At 44.7% G+C, this 16,081-nt stretch overlaps 1 protein-coding gene across 5 annotated transcripts in view; it reads right to left on the bottom strand.

Annotated features, from left to right (window-relative positions):
* The window catches only part of LOC139575954 (ankyrin repeat domain-containing protein 11-like), a 171,342-nt gene that overhangs the window by 23,242 nt on the left and 132,019 nt on the right, over positions 1–16,081 (bottom strand). For all 5 annotated transcript variants that reach the window (XM_071401440.1, XM_071401442.1, XM_071401437.1 and 2 more), the window contains one exon: positions 472–617. In XM_071401440.1, coding sequence (XP_071257541.1) covers positions 472–558 — 87 coding nt within the window. In that variant the 5' untranslated portion in view covers positions 559–617. The remainder of the gene's footprint in view (positions 1–471; positions 618–16,081) is intronic.

Genomic DNA, 16,081 nt, shown 5'->3' with positions numbered 1-16,081 from the left:
ACGCATGCCTGTATTTAAAGGGGAGGGTTGTGTGATGTTATTCATAGTGCATTCAATACAGTAGCAAGGAACGTTTCAGAGAGCGGGACACGTGTATAAATTGCAAGTGACGCAATAATTCACGTAGGTTAAAAAAAAGAAAAAAAAGTTTGACATAGTGCACTTTGCAAACTTGTATTTTAAGTGTTCTCAACAAGCTTTTTCTTCCACTGTAGAAATGTCACCATAGCCTAAGCCCAAAATGGGACTTCAGTCATAAGAAATAATCCCCCAAAAAAGCGACAATGAGCTCTTAGCCAGTTGAATGCCAACTCCCATCGAGCTGCTTATTAAGTCCATAATGATTTTTTTCTGTGTAATGAGGACATGACCCCTCGATGCAGGACTCAGCAGCGGGAGCGGTAAAGGGCTTGTGTGTGTGTGTGTAGATTTGTGGTGTGTCAGTACGTGTGTGATGCATGTGTTTCTTACCTTCTTCCCAACCTGCTTCTCCACCATGTCAGTGTTGAGTGGGAAGTCTTCCAGCTGGGGGGTTTTTGAACCCCCACCCTTGGGCATCGTTCAGCTATCGCCACGCCAAACCTCATTCACGCTTCCATCGCATCGTCATCGACCGTCTGCCAAAGGAGAGAGCGAGCGAGATAGAGAGGGAGATGGAAAGAGACACGTTAGCACCGGGCCACTCGCCTCCACAGAAAACACATTACCGCCCGCCACACATTGCTCCCATTAGCAGTACATCAGGCTACCCAATAGCAACAATTACACCTGCACTCTGGTTTCAAAAGGTGAGGAAGAGCGCGGGATAATGCCCCTGTTCCAGACCCACTCTCCGCCCTGGAAGAGTAGGGGGTTTCAATGCTCTGCCATATCCATAGGGTGAGAGAGATACTATAGTGGTCAACGCGGGTGAAAGACAGACCTACGGAAGCAAGTCTAAGCAAGATTTTAATACGATCCTGAAAAGTAGCTAATCCCTTATTCACACAAAAGACATACCTAAATGAAACCAATGTCTTGATGTCAAAAACACGACGAGAATTATATAGGTTGGGCGAAATTGTGGAATGCCAGTAAAACGGTTTTTACTGTTGGACAGGAGGAGACAAACATCTCTGCTTCATGACTCCCGGTAACAGCTGAGGAATGTCTTCAGGGATATGGCACGTCTGGACAACAGCCCTGCTGCCCTACCCTGCCGAACATACATACTACACAGTGTTGGTGTGCTGGCAGGGAGTGGTGTGCTAGCAGGAAGTGGTGTGCTAGTGTGCTAGCAGGGAGTGGTGTGCTTGGAGGGAGTGGTGTGCCAGCAGGGAGGGGTGTGCTTGGAGGGAGTGGTGTGCTAGCAGGGAGGGGTGTGCTAGCAGGGAGGGGTGTGCTTGGAGGGAGTGGTCTGCTAGTGTGATTCAGGGAGTGGTATGCTAACAGGGAGGGGTGTGCTAGTGTGCTGCATGGAGTGGTGTGCTAGCAGGGAGTGGTGTGCTAGCAGGGAGTGGTGTGCTAGTGTGCTGCATGGAGTGGTGTGCTTGGAGGGAGTGGTGTGCTAGTGTGCTGCAGGGAGTGGTGTGCTAGCAGGGAGTGGTGTGCTTGGAGGGAGTGGTGTGCTAGTGTGCTGCAGGGAGTGGTGTGCTAGCAGGGAGTGGTGTGCTTAGAGGGAGTGGTGTGCTAGTGTGCTGCAGGGAGTGGTGTGCTAGCAGGGAGTGGTGTGCTTGGAGGGAGTGGTGTGCTAGTGTGCTGCAGGGAGTGGTGTGCTAGTGTGCTGCATGGAGTGGTGTGCTAGCAGGGAGTGGTGTGCTTGGAGGGAGTGGTGTGCTAGTGTGCTGCAGGGAGTGGTGTGCTAGTGTGGTGTATGGAGTGGTGTGCTAGCAGGGAGTGGTGTGCTAGTGTGCTGCAGGGAGTGGTGTGCTAGTGTAGTGTATGGAGTGGTGTGCTAGCAGGGAGTGGTGTGCTAGTGTGCTGCAGGGAGTGGTGTGCTAGCAGGGAGTGGTGTGCTTGGAGGGAGTGGTGTGCTAGTGTGCTGCAGGGAGTGGTGTAGTAGCAGGGAGTGAGTGGTGTGCTAGTGTGGGAGGCCTTTCTGAACCCACTGTTAGGTGCTAGCATGAAACCCTCTATACATACTCTGCAGTGAGCTAGTGAGGCCTTGCTAAACCCTCTGCAGTGGTTTTATAGTAAAGGCCAACTCTGCAGTGAGCTAGTGAGGCCTTACTATAAAACCACTGCAGAGGGTTTAGTAAAGGCCAACTCTGCAGTGAGCTAGTGAGGCCTTGCTAAACCCTCTGCAGTGGTTTTATAGTAAAGGCCAACTCTGCAGTGAGCTAGTGAGGCCTTGCTAAACCCTCTGCAGTGGTTTTATAGTAAAGGCCAACTCTGCAGTGAGCTAGTGAGGCCTTACTAAACCCTCTGCAGTGGTTTTATAGTAAAGGCCAACTCTGCAGTGAGCTAGTGAGGCCTTACTAAACCCTCTGCAGTGGTTTTATAGTAAAGGCCAACTCTGCAGTGAGCTAGTGAGGCCTTACTAAACCCTCTGCAGTGGTTTTATAGTAAAGGCCAACTCTGCAGTGAGCTAGTGAGGCCTTGCTAAACCCTCTGCAGTGGTTTTATAGTAAAGGCCAACTCTGCAGTGACCTAGTGAGGCCTTACTAAACCCTCTGCAGTGGTTTTATAGTAAAGGCCAACTCTGCAGTGAGCTAGTGATGCCTTACTAAACCATCTGCAGTGTTTTCATAGTGAGGCCTATTCTGCTGTAAGCTTAGTATGGCCTCTCCTGCCCAGTTCCCTCCTGCTGAATCGCCATGCTACTAGATTAGCCCTATTCTCTTTAGTATCCACTGCCCTGTCTGCATGTGGAGGTCGCTTCCGAGCTCTTATGAATAAATTATATGTAAAGAGTTCCTCAATATTTTTCTTCTTCATAATGCATTTTTCACCAGAGTGTGTGCAGAGGGCTGGGCTGGAGCCTGCCCCTCCTCCCTCTCTCCACTACCCGGGAACGCTGCCTGGCACTCAGCTCTGCCCTGGCGCCATGGCCCTCCCTCTGCAGCTCTCCTACTCAAAGACAACTATTTATATCCCAGAGCCAGCGACACACACAGTCAGAGGAACACTGCTCCCCTCTCCTCCTGGCATAAGGAAAGTGAGACACAGCAAACCTCTGCCTCCACCCCTGTTCTCTGGCCCCGTCCCCCAAAGCCCCACACACTCCAAGCTCACATTAAGCAGCACAAAGTGGCAAAGGGGTCAACTACTAACAGAGATAAACAAAGATTCTATGATCCACACATAGTGTGCCGACCTAGTTTGAACTATCTAGAACAATAAACTCCAGACTATTTTAGGATAATCTAATCTACAACTCCAAAACTCCATTGTAAATTCACACATTGTGACTGTAACCAGCCTTTGATGTTAGTGGCGTGAAACAGTTTCATATTAAATTCATATTACAATTATTTTTCTGATAACTTAACCAAGTACAATTTCCCCTCCGCTATAACTGAGTGTGTATGTTGGTGCCTGTAATGCCCATGGGAGGGTCAATAAGAACCTATTAAGTTGTCCTATATGGTTTCCACTGTGTACTATATCAGTGACTGGCTTAGTTGAACACTGTATATATTGAAGCTTCTCTCCCCCCTTTTAAAAAAATCATGTAATAACTATATTATATAATACCACAGGCCTATATTATTATAGACAACATCACTATTCAGATGCTGTGCTTCTTGACGTAATTGTGTTATTAGGTTGTCTTCAAGGATTCTGGGGTGGTTTTGGCACAGGGGCTAAATAAGTGTATTATGTTATTGAGTCCTCAGTCAGTTACTCTATAGGGGTTTTTGGCGGAGAGTCTTCAATGCATTATCTGGGTGTTCTGAGCTGTCGTATCTTAGTGGGGAGAGGAACACAGACGACACAGAACCCTAAGCGGAAACACAATAACATCCATTCCAAAACACAGGCCTCATTTCCTCCGCCTTCCACCCCATTCAAAAGCTGCACAGCATCTGCTATCAGTCTGTGTGTGTGTCACACAGAGGGGCCTCTCGCCACAAGCCAACAGCTCTAATTCATCACATATGAGTAAGTCTATGCACTGTAAGGTACTGTAGAGAGGCCGAGGCCCTGGTCCAATGCTGGATCCTGCAGCATCCGCTTCCCGCTCTTTTACACTGAAAACAACAAACCCTGGCTCTCTTCCTTCCAACCCCATAAACACACACCATGTGTGCAGTCTGTCCACACTCCCCCAGGGGTCCCTTCCTGCCACTCTGTAAACAGGGTCCACCCTGGGGGCGGTCAGATTTGTTTTCAAAGCTATTGATGCAATGTTGTACAGTTATCTTGCTTCAGCATTACCTACATGAGTAATGAAATGACCTCACCGATTGAGTTTCACTTTGACATTGTTTTGTCTGGGAGGCTAGGTAAACAAAGCCCACGTCATCCTCACAGCACTGCTTACAGTGGAAGAGCAGCTCACCAGGAGCCAAATTGCAAATGCTAAAGGCCTATTGGAGAGACAGTTGATCTGCTATCAAGGAACAGCAACATGTCGATAAGTGTGGTAAGTGTAAATTTAGCATTTTCAGGCAAAGTGACGTACGTTCCTTATTTTGCTTGCAATATCTTATTGGAAATGCATTATCCGTTCAATTTCAACAGCATAAACACGGTGCACATGGCAGCCATGTTAAAGGTCTATATAAACAGTCTTTGATGTGGGTTGTTTTGGTGACAGCCCTTCCAGGCACCAATGTCACCTGACAGCAGTGATTGGTCATGGAACTAGGAACCACGCACTTGAGGCATTAGACAAAGCAAAAAGCATCGGTTTGCTAGCTAGCTGACTATTCTCAACTATGATTGGTGCTTGGAGAGGGTGGGTAGGTTCACACACAGGTTAGAGATGTTACTCTTAGCGTGAATCAGACTATCCCAACAGAGGCAGAGTTCATCGCACTGACCCAGTAGATGAGTGAAGAATGTGGTCTTTTATGGGTTCCCAATGGGGACGTTTTTACTGGGACTGACCCCTGGTCAGCAGAGCTGGAGGTTAGACTCTAAAGTGCTTTCTCCTGCTTCAACACTACATTAAGAGCCCTCACCTCTTTCTCCTGCTTCAACACTACATTAAGAGCCCTCACCTCTTTCTCCTGCTTCAACACTACATTGAGAGCCCTCACCTCTTTCTCTTGCTTCTACACTACATTAAGAGCCCTCACCTCTTTCTCCTGCTTCAACACTACATTAAGAGCCCTCACCTCTTTCTCTTGCTTCTACACTACATTAAGAGCCCTCACCTCTTTCTCCTGCTTCTACACAACATTAAGAGCCCTCACCTCTTTCTCCTGCTTCAACACTACATTAAGAGCCCTCACCTCTTTCTCCTGCTTCAAAACTACATTGAGCCCTCACCTCTTTCTCCTGCTTCAAAACTACATTGAGCCCTCACCTCTTTCTCCTGCTTCAAAACTACATTGAGAGCCCTCACCTCTTTCTCCTGCTTCTACACAACATTAAGAGCCCTCACCTCTTTCTCCTGCTTCTACACTACATTAAGAGCCCTCACCTCTTTCTCATGCTTCTACACTACATTAAGAGCCCTCACCTCTTTCTCTTGCTTCTACACTCCATAGAGAGCCCTCACCTCTTTCTCCTGCTTCAACACTACATTAAGAGCCCTCACCTCTTTCTCTTGCTTCTACACTCCATAGAGCCCTCACCTCTTTCTCCTGCTTCTACACTCCATAGAGAGCCCTCACCTCTTTCTCCTGCTTCAACACTACATTAAGAGCCCTCACCTCTTTCTCCTGCTTCTACACAACATTAAGAGCCCTCACCTCTTTCTCCTGCTTCTACATTCCATTAAGAGCCCTCACCTCTTTCTCTTGCTTCTACACTCCATAGAGAGCGCTCACCTCTTTCTCCTGCTTCAACACTACATTAAGAGCCCTCACCTCTTTCTCCTGCTTCTACACTACATTAAGAGCACTCACCTCTTTCTCTTGCTTCTACACTCCATAGAGAGCCCTCACCTCTTTCTCCTGCTTCAACACTACATTAAGAGCCCTCAACTCTTTCTCCTGCTTCAACACTACATTAAGAGCCCTCAACTCTTTCTCCTGCTTCTACACTACATTAAGAGCCCTCACCTCTTTCTCTTGCTTCTACACTCCATAGAGAGCCCTCACCTCTTTATCTTGCTTCTACACTCCATAGAGCCCTCACCTCTTTCTCCTGCTTCTACACTCCATAGAGAGCCCTCACCTCTTTCTCCTGCTTCTACACTCCATAGAGCCCTCACCTCTTTCTCCTGCTTCAACACTACATTAAGAGCCCTCACCTCTTTCTCCTGCTTCTACACTCCAGAGAGCCCTCACCTCTTTCTCCTGCTTCAACACTACATTAAGAGCCCTCACCTCTTTCTCCTGCTTCTACACTCCATAGAGCCCTCACCTCTTTCTCCTGCTTCAACACTACATTAAGAGACCTCACCTCTTTCTCCTGCTTCTACACAACATTAAGAGCCCTCACCTCTTTCTCTTGCTTCTACACTCCATAGAGAGCCCTCACCTCTTTCTCTTGCTTCTACACTCCATAGAGAGCCCTCACCTCTTTCTCCTGCTTCTACACTACATTAAGAGCCCTCACCTCTTTCTCTTGCTTCTACACTCCATAGAGAGCGCTCACCTCTTTCTCCTGCTTCAACACTACATTAAGAGCCCTCACCTCTTTCTCCTGCTTCAACACTACATTAAGAGCCCTCACCTCTTTCTCCTGCTTCAACACTACATTAAGAGCCCTCACCTCTTTCTCCTGCTTCAACACTACATTAAGAGCCCTCAACTCTTTCTCCTTCTTCAACACTACATTCTACATTAAGAGCCCTCACCTCTTTCTCCTGCTTCAACACTACATTAAGAGCCCTCACCTCTTTCTCTTGCTTCTACACTCCATAGAGAGCGCTCACCTCTTTCTCCTGCTTCAACACTACATTAAGAGCCCTCACCTCTTTCTCCTGCTTCAACACTACATTAAGAGCCCTCACCTCTTTCTCCTGCTTCAACACTACATTAAGAGCCCTCACCTCTTTCTCCTGCTTCAACACTACATTAAGAGCCCTCAACTCTTTCTCCTTCTTCAACACTACATTCTACATTAAGAGCCCTCACCTCTTTCTCCTGCTTCAACACTACATTGAGAGCCCTCACCTCTTTCTCTTGCTTCAACATTACACTGTGGCAGAAAAGGTGTTTTATAACTGTGCTGCTATACTTTTGTATCTTCTTTGATGTCTGCATGGCTCTCCCCACTGCTGCACCACTATGTAAAATAAATAATGTGGCTTGTCGTTCTGTGGGAGAAATAAATATTCCAAACTGACTCTGGGACAGTTGAGGGACGATATATCCCAAAATCATACCACTGTACATTTAAAAAAAATCAAAAAAGCAATAAGGCTGATGCAAAAGACCAGAACATTTAACTTATAAAGTAGATCAAATATTTCTTCGCAATATAAGCGAAGCATGGAGCACATGGCAGTTGACTATATACGTGAATGTTCCAAAATGCAATTAGCAATAAAACACGTGCACGGTTTTATGTGACATAGATGAAAATATCAGTTCGAAATTTTGAAGGAGGGGAGATCTAAAGAGCCAACAATGATCATGGGTTTCTAATATGACTAGGATCGTGCCTTTTGCTGGTGGACAATGAAAAAAAGTTTATTTGAAAACCAATAGAACATGAGAAACGCTGGTTTCAATTAGGGGTGTGAACGTTTAAACATGAAAATTAAGTTGGGATCCTTAACGTTAAGAAAAATCCCTATGGACATTTTACTTGTCTATAAAAGAACGCCGCTTCTGAAGCGGAACTAAAGTCCATCACAAGGCAACGAGAAAGGTCAATCAAAAAATCAAGCTGCTGCATGCGTGCAGTCCACTCTCGCCTAAAAAAGTACTTTAAGTTTGTTAAATACCTTGACTTCCCAAGACATTTAACAGAAATAAAACATCTGGCTACCATACCATAAACTGCAGCATATCAATCAGCGATGCTTATTGTCTGGAAGAAAATAGAACATTTTACGCCGGAGCAGAATTCTACTGTCGGAAAAAGGTACAGACTGGCAGTTTTAAAGTTATCAATTGTCGCTATCGACAATGTACTGCGTTCTGTATCTGTAAAAGTTTGTGGTAGATAAAACGTCATTGCCCGGCAACTATTACGATAATGTAATAGGACCATTATCGTGCATTGTAAATTGACATGGAATATAATGATTTTTTTCTTATATATATATATATATTTTTGTTACCTTTATTTACCTAGACAAGACAGTTGAAAACAAATTCTTATTTACAATGATGGCCTACACCGGCCAAACCCGGATGACGCTGGGTCAATTGTGCGCCGCCCTATGGGACTCCCAATCACGGCTGGTTGTGATACACCCTGGAATCGAACCAGGGTGTATGTAGTGACGCCTCTAGCACAGAGATGCAGTGCCTTAGACCGCTGCGCCACTCGGGAGCCCAACTGAATTTTTTTTTTTTTTTTAAGTGGCAGTTTAAACGTTAAGCAAAATTGTCAATTTGTCACATCCTTAGTTTCAAAGCTATAAAATAATTTCCTCAATTTCTATGGTCTGATTTTGGTGAGGCTACTTTGTCAAACATAACTGCCGTTTAGCCAATATATATATATTTGGAATGTGACAAATGGAAAATGTTAAGCGGCAAAAAATAAAATAAAAACTTTGTTAAAACCAAGAACAATTCACAAATTTCCACATGAAATCCCAATGCAGCTGCTCTGGTCCAGCAATGGTTTGGGTCTCAAGGTCAATCCCTTTCAGATGGTTAAGAATTGCACCTGTACTACCATTACTGTACCTCAATTCAACCTCGCAAAGTTTGCATTTCCTTCTCACTTAACTTCTCAAAGTATTGGCATACAGGACTTTTCTGCTGTCGCTTGCCTTTCTCAGCCATTTTACCAACCGTTAACGACAATGACAGTGGTGGAGAGTAAACTCCAAAATAATTGATTCCTTGACTCCTTGCACGTCGACTCCTGTTGTCAACACCCATTTCAGTCAAGATTCGACAGGAATCGACTCCTAAGCTTCAGAATTTTTGGAACAGAGGCGACTGATTAGTTGCGGTATTTCCGAGAACAAAACAATTGCATCTTTCATAGCGAGCTAGGAAGGGACGGAGAGAGAAGGGATGGGCACAGTATAGGCAGGTCGGCCAGCAGGTTGACAGAGCCAGAAAAGCGGACTAGGCCTATCTACCGGCAATCAAAAGCTGTATCTCGTAATGGAATGCTGTATCTCAAAATTTCTTGACTTGCAATATCTTGCAACTTCAGTAAAGCAGGGCCCACTATGCTGTTTACTTTCTGGATCCACAAAAAAAGCATCTGAATTTGAATTAAATATTTTAATGTTCCCACCCCTAATATATATATGTAATATATATGTAATTAAAAGTCTGGCTACATTTTCTAGTGCCTCCCTCATGTCAGCATCAGTGTGGACATGAGAGGGTATAGCCAATATGCATAGGCTATCACCTACACATTGACATGTAGGCAAATTATTTATGTACATTTGCATATACTCACGTTTTTTTCTTAAACAGAATAGTGTTTTTTTTTGGCTTCAAATAAATGTAATTGGCTATTTTGTGATTTGGACACCAAAACACATTAAGACATAATTTTACTGTAATAGAGAAGAACTTAACATTTGTAACAATACCTTTTTTTACATCTCGACTCCCAAAATTAAGAACAGAGCAGACCCTACTAACATGAATGCTCAGTTTGTCACGCGGTGCCGCCAGCAGCATTTTGGCCATAGACTTGTGCTAGCTGTCTAGTCTGTGTTTGATAAACGTGCAATGAGAATAATAAAAAACATTTATATAAGGAATTGGGAACTCATTCTGAGAGATAATCATCTTCTTATCCAGGTAGGCCACTTGATTTCAACGTTCTAAACAACGTGAACAGGCTGTTGTTCAAACAGAGACAGACAGGAGGATGTACCGTTCTACAGTATTAGCAAGCAAATAGAGCCAAGTTGGCTAGATTTTAAATATAAAGATTAGCTGTCTATATACGAGCGGGTGAGCATGTGCTTGAGAGATTGTTCATGAGACCTGTCTTCATTTTCTATAATGCCTGCTACCAGAAGTTGTTCATTATTAATGTAGGTGCATTATGCATGGGTCTGGTAAAAAAATGTAATAACAAAAAGGGGGCATTTTCATAGACAGACTTGAAAGCCAGATCAGTGATTATAGCAAAAAGCAGGTAATACTATTTTGATAAAATAATTAGTGAGTCTTATGGTTGAAGGCTTATATTTAGGCGAGGTATAATTTGACAAAGCCCTGAATTCATTAGATTATTACCGACTGTTTGCAATGCAGTGTTTATTTACCTTTAAATTGTGCAACAAAGCTTATTTCGAGAAAACAAAAAATAAATAAATAAAACATTTAAGCCATATTCCAGCCCTACCCCTAACATCACAACATTCCAGGCCTTCTGACACACTGAATTACTCTTGCCTGGCCCTCATGGTCCCAGTTCTGTTGACCATTGAAAAATGAAATTACTAGTATAATTCTAAGAAAACTGCTGTGGAAAATAGTGTATAGTGCACTGTGTTTGCTATTTTATTTGTTATAATTTCAGGCTCTAGATTGCAGAAAATTGTGTTTTAGGTGTTAAAAGACGTAAAAATCTCGGAGTCAAAACAGGGACACAGCACCCCTCCGAGCCTCACCTCAATAATCAGTACCACCTTGTTAAACAAATCTTTGGGAGATTGCCTGGAATCCCTGGTCTGGAATACTATGGTAAAAATATTCCATGTTAATTACATAGCCATGATACTAACAGATGATTATGTCGCTGCACAAAAACCTCATTTCATTCTGACAGCACTGTGTGTTGTTCCCAGGTCTCTCCCATAAGGCCTCTGTCCCCCTCACTGTCCACTGACATGGTAGGACCCATGAGGAGAACACACACTGCTAATCATCTCCAGTCTCCACTCGCAAGCAAATGCATCTGGCTTACAAACACATTTACTGGACACGCTGCTTATGAACATGAAACAGTCGGGATACACAACTACCGTAATTCCATTGGGATGATAAAACAAACAAGCCCCTAAAATGATAGCAAGCCTTAGTAAACAGACCACAGTCCTCTGGGAGCTTGTGTGCAGCGGTGGGGGTGAGTTCACTTTTTCCACTGCGTGGGCTGAGCCTCTCCATACGTTTAACAGTATCACATGACCAGCTAGCACAGAGAAACACACAGAGAAAGAGAGAGGACATATCTACTACTCCGCCATGAGCTGCAGGGACTATAGGTCCACACAGCAAAGTAAAGTTTCAATGAAAATCACAGAAGTGGGTTGAGGAAGCAATATTTCCCCATTGAAAGCAGTTCAGCCAAGCCTCTTAAATAACTTCCAAATGTTGTGAATGAGATATATAGAGATATGGACACACACACACACACACACACACACACACACACACACACACACACACACACACACACACACACACACACACACACACACACACACACACACACACACACACACACACACACACACACACACACACACACACACACACACACACACACACACACACACACACACACACACACACAGAGAGAGAGAGAGAACAAAAATATAAAACGCAACATGCAACTATTTCAAAGATTTTACTGAGTTACAGTTCATAAGGAAATCAGTCAATCGAAATAAATTCATTAGGCCCTAATCTATGGATTTCACATAACTGGGAATACATCTGTTGGTTACAAATACTTAAAAAAATAATAATAATTAAGTAGGGGCGTGGATCAGAAAACCAGTCAGTATCTGGTGTGACCACCATTTGCCTCATGCAGCGCAACACATCTCCTTTACATAGAGTTGATCAGGCCTGTGGAGTGTTGTCCCACTCCTCTTCAATGGCTGTGCGAAGTGGCTGGATTATGGTGGGAACTGGAACACGATGTCGTACATGTCGATGCAGAGCATCCCAAACATGCTCAACGGGTGACATGTCTGGTGAGTATGCAGGCCATGGAAGAACTGGGACATTTTCAGCTTCCAGGAATTGTGTACAGATCCTTGTGACATGGGGCCGTGCATTATCATGCTGAAACATGAGGTGACGGCAGCGGATGAATGGCACGACAATGGGCCTCAGGATCTCATCACGGTATTTCTGTGCATTCAAATTGCCATCGATAAAATGCAACTATGTTTGTTGTCCATAGCTTACACCTGCCCATACCACAACTGCACCACGAACATGGGGCACTCTGTTCACAACGTTGACATCAGCAAACCGCTCACCCACACAATGCCATACACGTGTTCTGCGGTTGTGAGGTCGGTTGGATGTATTGCCAAATTCTCTAAAACGACGTTGGAGGCGGCTTATGGTAGGGAAATTAATTTCTTTGGCAAAAGCTCTGGTGGACATTCCTGCAGTCAGCATGCCAATTGCACGCTCCCTCAAAACTTGAGACATCTGTGGCATTGGGTTGTGTGACAAAACTGCCCATTTTAGAGTGGCCTTATTGTCCCCAGCACAATGTGCACCTGTGTAATGATCATGCTGTTTAATCAGCTTCTTGATATGCCACACCTGTCAGGTGGATGGATTATCTTGGCAATGGAGAACTGCTCACTAACAGGGATGTAAACACATTTGTGCACAACATTTGAGAGAAATAAGCTTTTCGGGCCTATGGGCAATTTCTGGGATCTTTTATTGCAGCTCATGAAACATGGGACACTTGACATGTTACGTTTATATTTTTGTTCAGTGTATATTCATGTCGTAGTTTCCAGTCAACTCGCGATGGCTAGCTATTCTACCAGTCTGTCTTAACTTCTCTAGGGTAGGGGGCAGCATTCGGAATTTTGGATGAAAAGCATGCCCAAATTAAACTGCCTGCTACCCGGGCCCAGAAGATATGATATGCATATAACTGGTAGATTTGGATAGAAAACACTCTAAAGTTTCCAAAACTGTTAAAATAGTGTCTGTGAGTATAACAGAACTGATTTGGTTTTGTAGTTTTCTATTCAATGCCATTACAGTATCCATTGACTTAGGACTCAAATTGCAGTTCCTATGCCTTCCACTAGATGTCAACAGTCTTTAGAAATTGTTTCAGGCTTGTATTCTGAAAAATGAGGAAGTAAGAGCAGTCGGAATGAGTGGACCCTAAAGTGTCACAGAGCTTTTTCATGCGTGCGACCGAGTACCGTTCTTGTTTACCTTTTATATTGACGACGTTATTGTCCGGTTGAAATATTATCGATTATTTAGGCTAAAAACAACCTGAGGATTGAATATAAACATCGTTTGACATGTTTCTATGAACTTTACGGATACAATTTGGATTTTTTGTCTGCCTGTTTTGACTGCGTTTGAGCCTGTGGATTACTGAAGAAAACACGCAAACAAAATGTTTTTGGATATAAAGAGACTTTATCGAACAAAAGGAACATTTATTGAGTAAATGAATGTCTGCTGAGTGCAACCATATGAAGATCATCAAAGGTAAGGGATTCATTTTATCTCTATTTCTGACTTGTGTAACTCTTCTACTTGGCTGGTTACTGTTTGTAATGATTTGTCTGCTGGGCTATGTTCTCAAATAATCGTAAGGTATGCTTTCGCCGTAAAGCATTTTTAAAATCTGACACCGTGGTTAGATTCACAAGAAGTTACTCTTTAAACCTATGTAAAATATGTTTTGTTTTCTGAATTTTTATAATGAGTATTTCTGTATTTGAATTTGGCGCCCTGCAGTTTCACTGGCTGTTGAAAAGGTGGGACGCTACCGTCTCACGTACCCTAGAGAAGTTAATGAGTGTTATCATGCTAACAGCACACCCTGCACACGAAAATACACCAACATTCCCAGCTAATGATAAAACAGTCATGGTATTTAATTTAAGAGAATGAACAAGATTTAACAAGGCAACCTTGGGGTTAATTTTAAAATTGGCACCAATGGCAGATTGAGGGATTTTTACATCCATACCCCAGTACGTCCCACGTGCCCGCGGCGAAACGTCACGCCGTGAGGAACTATTAATTAGCCAAAAAGATTCAGCAGAGCTTCCTGGTACCCCAACATCAAGCCACAAGTGATTAGAGGACCACATCAGCATTCTGTGTGTGGCAAACCCTGTAGGGACAGGGGCAGAGAACCCCAAGGAGAAGACAGGGAGGAGGGGGGAAGTCTGTGGGTCTGCCAGACTGGATAATAGCTCAGTGAGGCGCACACACAAACAAACACAAAGACAACATGTGCACACAGGATGGAAATAGAGTGAAATAAATGCTGCGCTTTGATACGGTTTGGATGGCGTCACTCGATACCATGTGACTGAGTAAGAATTGGACGCACAAAAAAACAATTGCAGGCATCAGAGAAATGGGAAAGGTGGTAGAAATAATCAATCTCTGTTTCTGCCTGAGGTGGTGGAGAGGAGGTGGAGAGGCTACAGCCAGGACTAAGACACATCCCCTCTGCGTCATATCACTCTCTCTCTCCCTCCGCTTCTCTTCATGTCTCCCTCTATCGAGCCACTCCCTCTGCGGTCAGACAGAGGCCAACGCTTCACCTCACTGCGGGATGTCGTTGTTCTTCTACACACGCACACAGCGCCAATGAGGGGTATTCTGAAAGCCCCTGCTGCTACTGAGAAGATGAAAAGCAGATCGGTAGCCCCCCCCACTCCTAACTCAGGCCTGTCATCAGGTCCACACCACTGCATTTTCCACTACAGCAGCTGCTCTCATTCTAAAAATGTAGAAAGCTAAACTGCCACAGACCCAGCAGCTGCACATAGTCATTCGGCATGGCGGGTGTATTTTGGGAGACTTGCCATATTATTCTCTCCGTGCCTCTCCACTAGATACGGAAACAACTGCACAGTCTCCGGCATTCAATTTCTAGTGCTGTAATGTCTGTTATGGTTATAGTGTATGATCAATCACCAGCCTACACTGTCAATCATTCATTGTTGTCATAATCATGGTTTGCTAGATCACAGGAGTTATTGAGAGCTATCTAATGAGGGGAGAACAGGAGCAGTGAGGCCCTTCCTGCTGTGTGTACCATCCCGGCGGCTGTGCAGTCTATTTACATTTCATATAGGAGAGGGAGGCAGCAGCTAGCCCTGTTTAGTGTGCAAATAGAGCCAGCCTGGCCCACTCCAGTACCCAGGCAACCAGGACCCAGATTGGCGGTGCAGCCCCTGACCCGCACAAATTCATTTCATTAGAGGCCTTTGTAGGGAGGGGGAAAGACAAACAAGCCGAGTAGGGATGCATTAAGATGAACGGAGTGGCCTGGGGGGGAGATGGGATGGAGGGGGCTCTGTCTCATCTCTCTCACCTGAGAGACCATAGGCCAGACAGACAGGACAGGACCTCCATTCAGACTGGACAGTGCCACCTGTCCACCCAGCAGTCTCTGGTCTGAGAGCAGGGGGCTGGAGAGGCTGGAATCCAATAACTTAATCTGATATTCGGAGCATGACAGCATTCCCCTACACCTCTCTCTCTCCACTGTGGAGAGAGCACTCTGACCAATACAGCTCTGTGCTGCTGCTTGAATGCGTCTCTCTGGTGAATCATCTAGTCTTTCTCGGCCAGTGACCACAGTGAAGTGAGGTTGTGCCATATATTCTGCCACGCATCAGGGAAAGCTAGAGGCTGGGGGGGAAAAATGTCTATTTTTTCTACCCTCATATCATAAGGCTTCATCTCTTTGTCGCTGACTCACTCAGTGCTCCTCCCCCTCCACGCATCCTTCCTTTCCTCATCCTCCTTTCTCTTCTCCCATCCAAAGCTCAGCATCTGATCCTACCATCTCCTGGACAAACAGAAATGAGAGAAAGGCAGAGCGCCTGACATAGCCACAATAATAATACACACTGGGCTTGTTGCCTAGCAACGCGGGGACAGGGCACATGTACCCGAACGAGCTGACA

The sequence above is a fragment of the Salvelinus alpinus genome, chromosome 5 (assembly GCF_045679555.1).
Source record: "Salvelinus alpinus chromosome 5, SLU_Salpinus.1, whole genome shotgun sequence".
In the NCBI taxonomy this organism is placed as follows: Eukaryota; Metazoa; Chordata; class Actinopteri; order Salmoniformes; family Salmonidae; genus Salvelinus; species Salvelinus alpinus.
The sequence above is the reverse complement of the archived record's forward strand: the minus strand, read 5'-3'. Positions and strand labels throughout refer to the sequence as shown.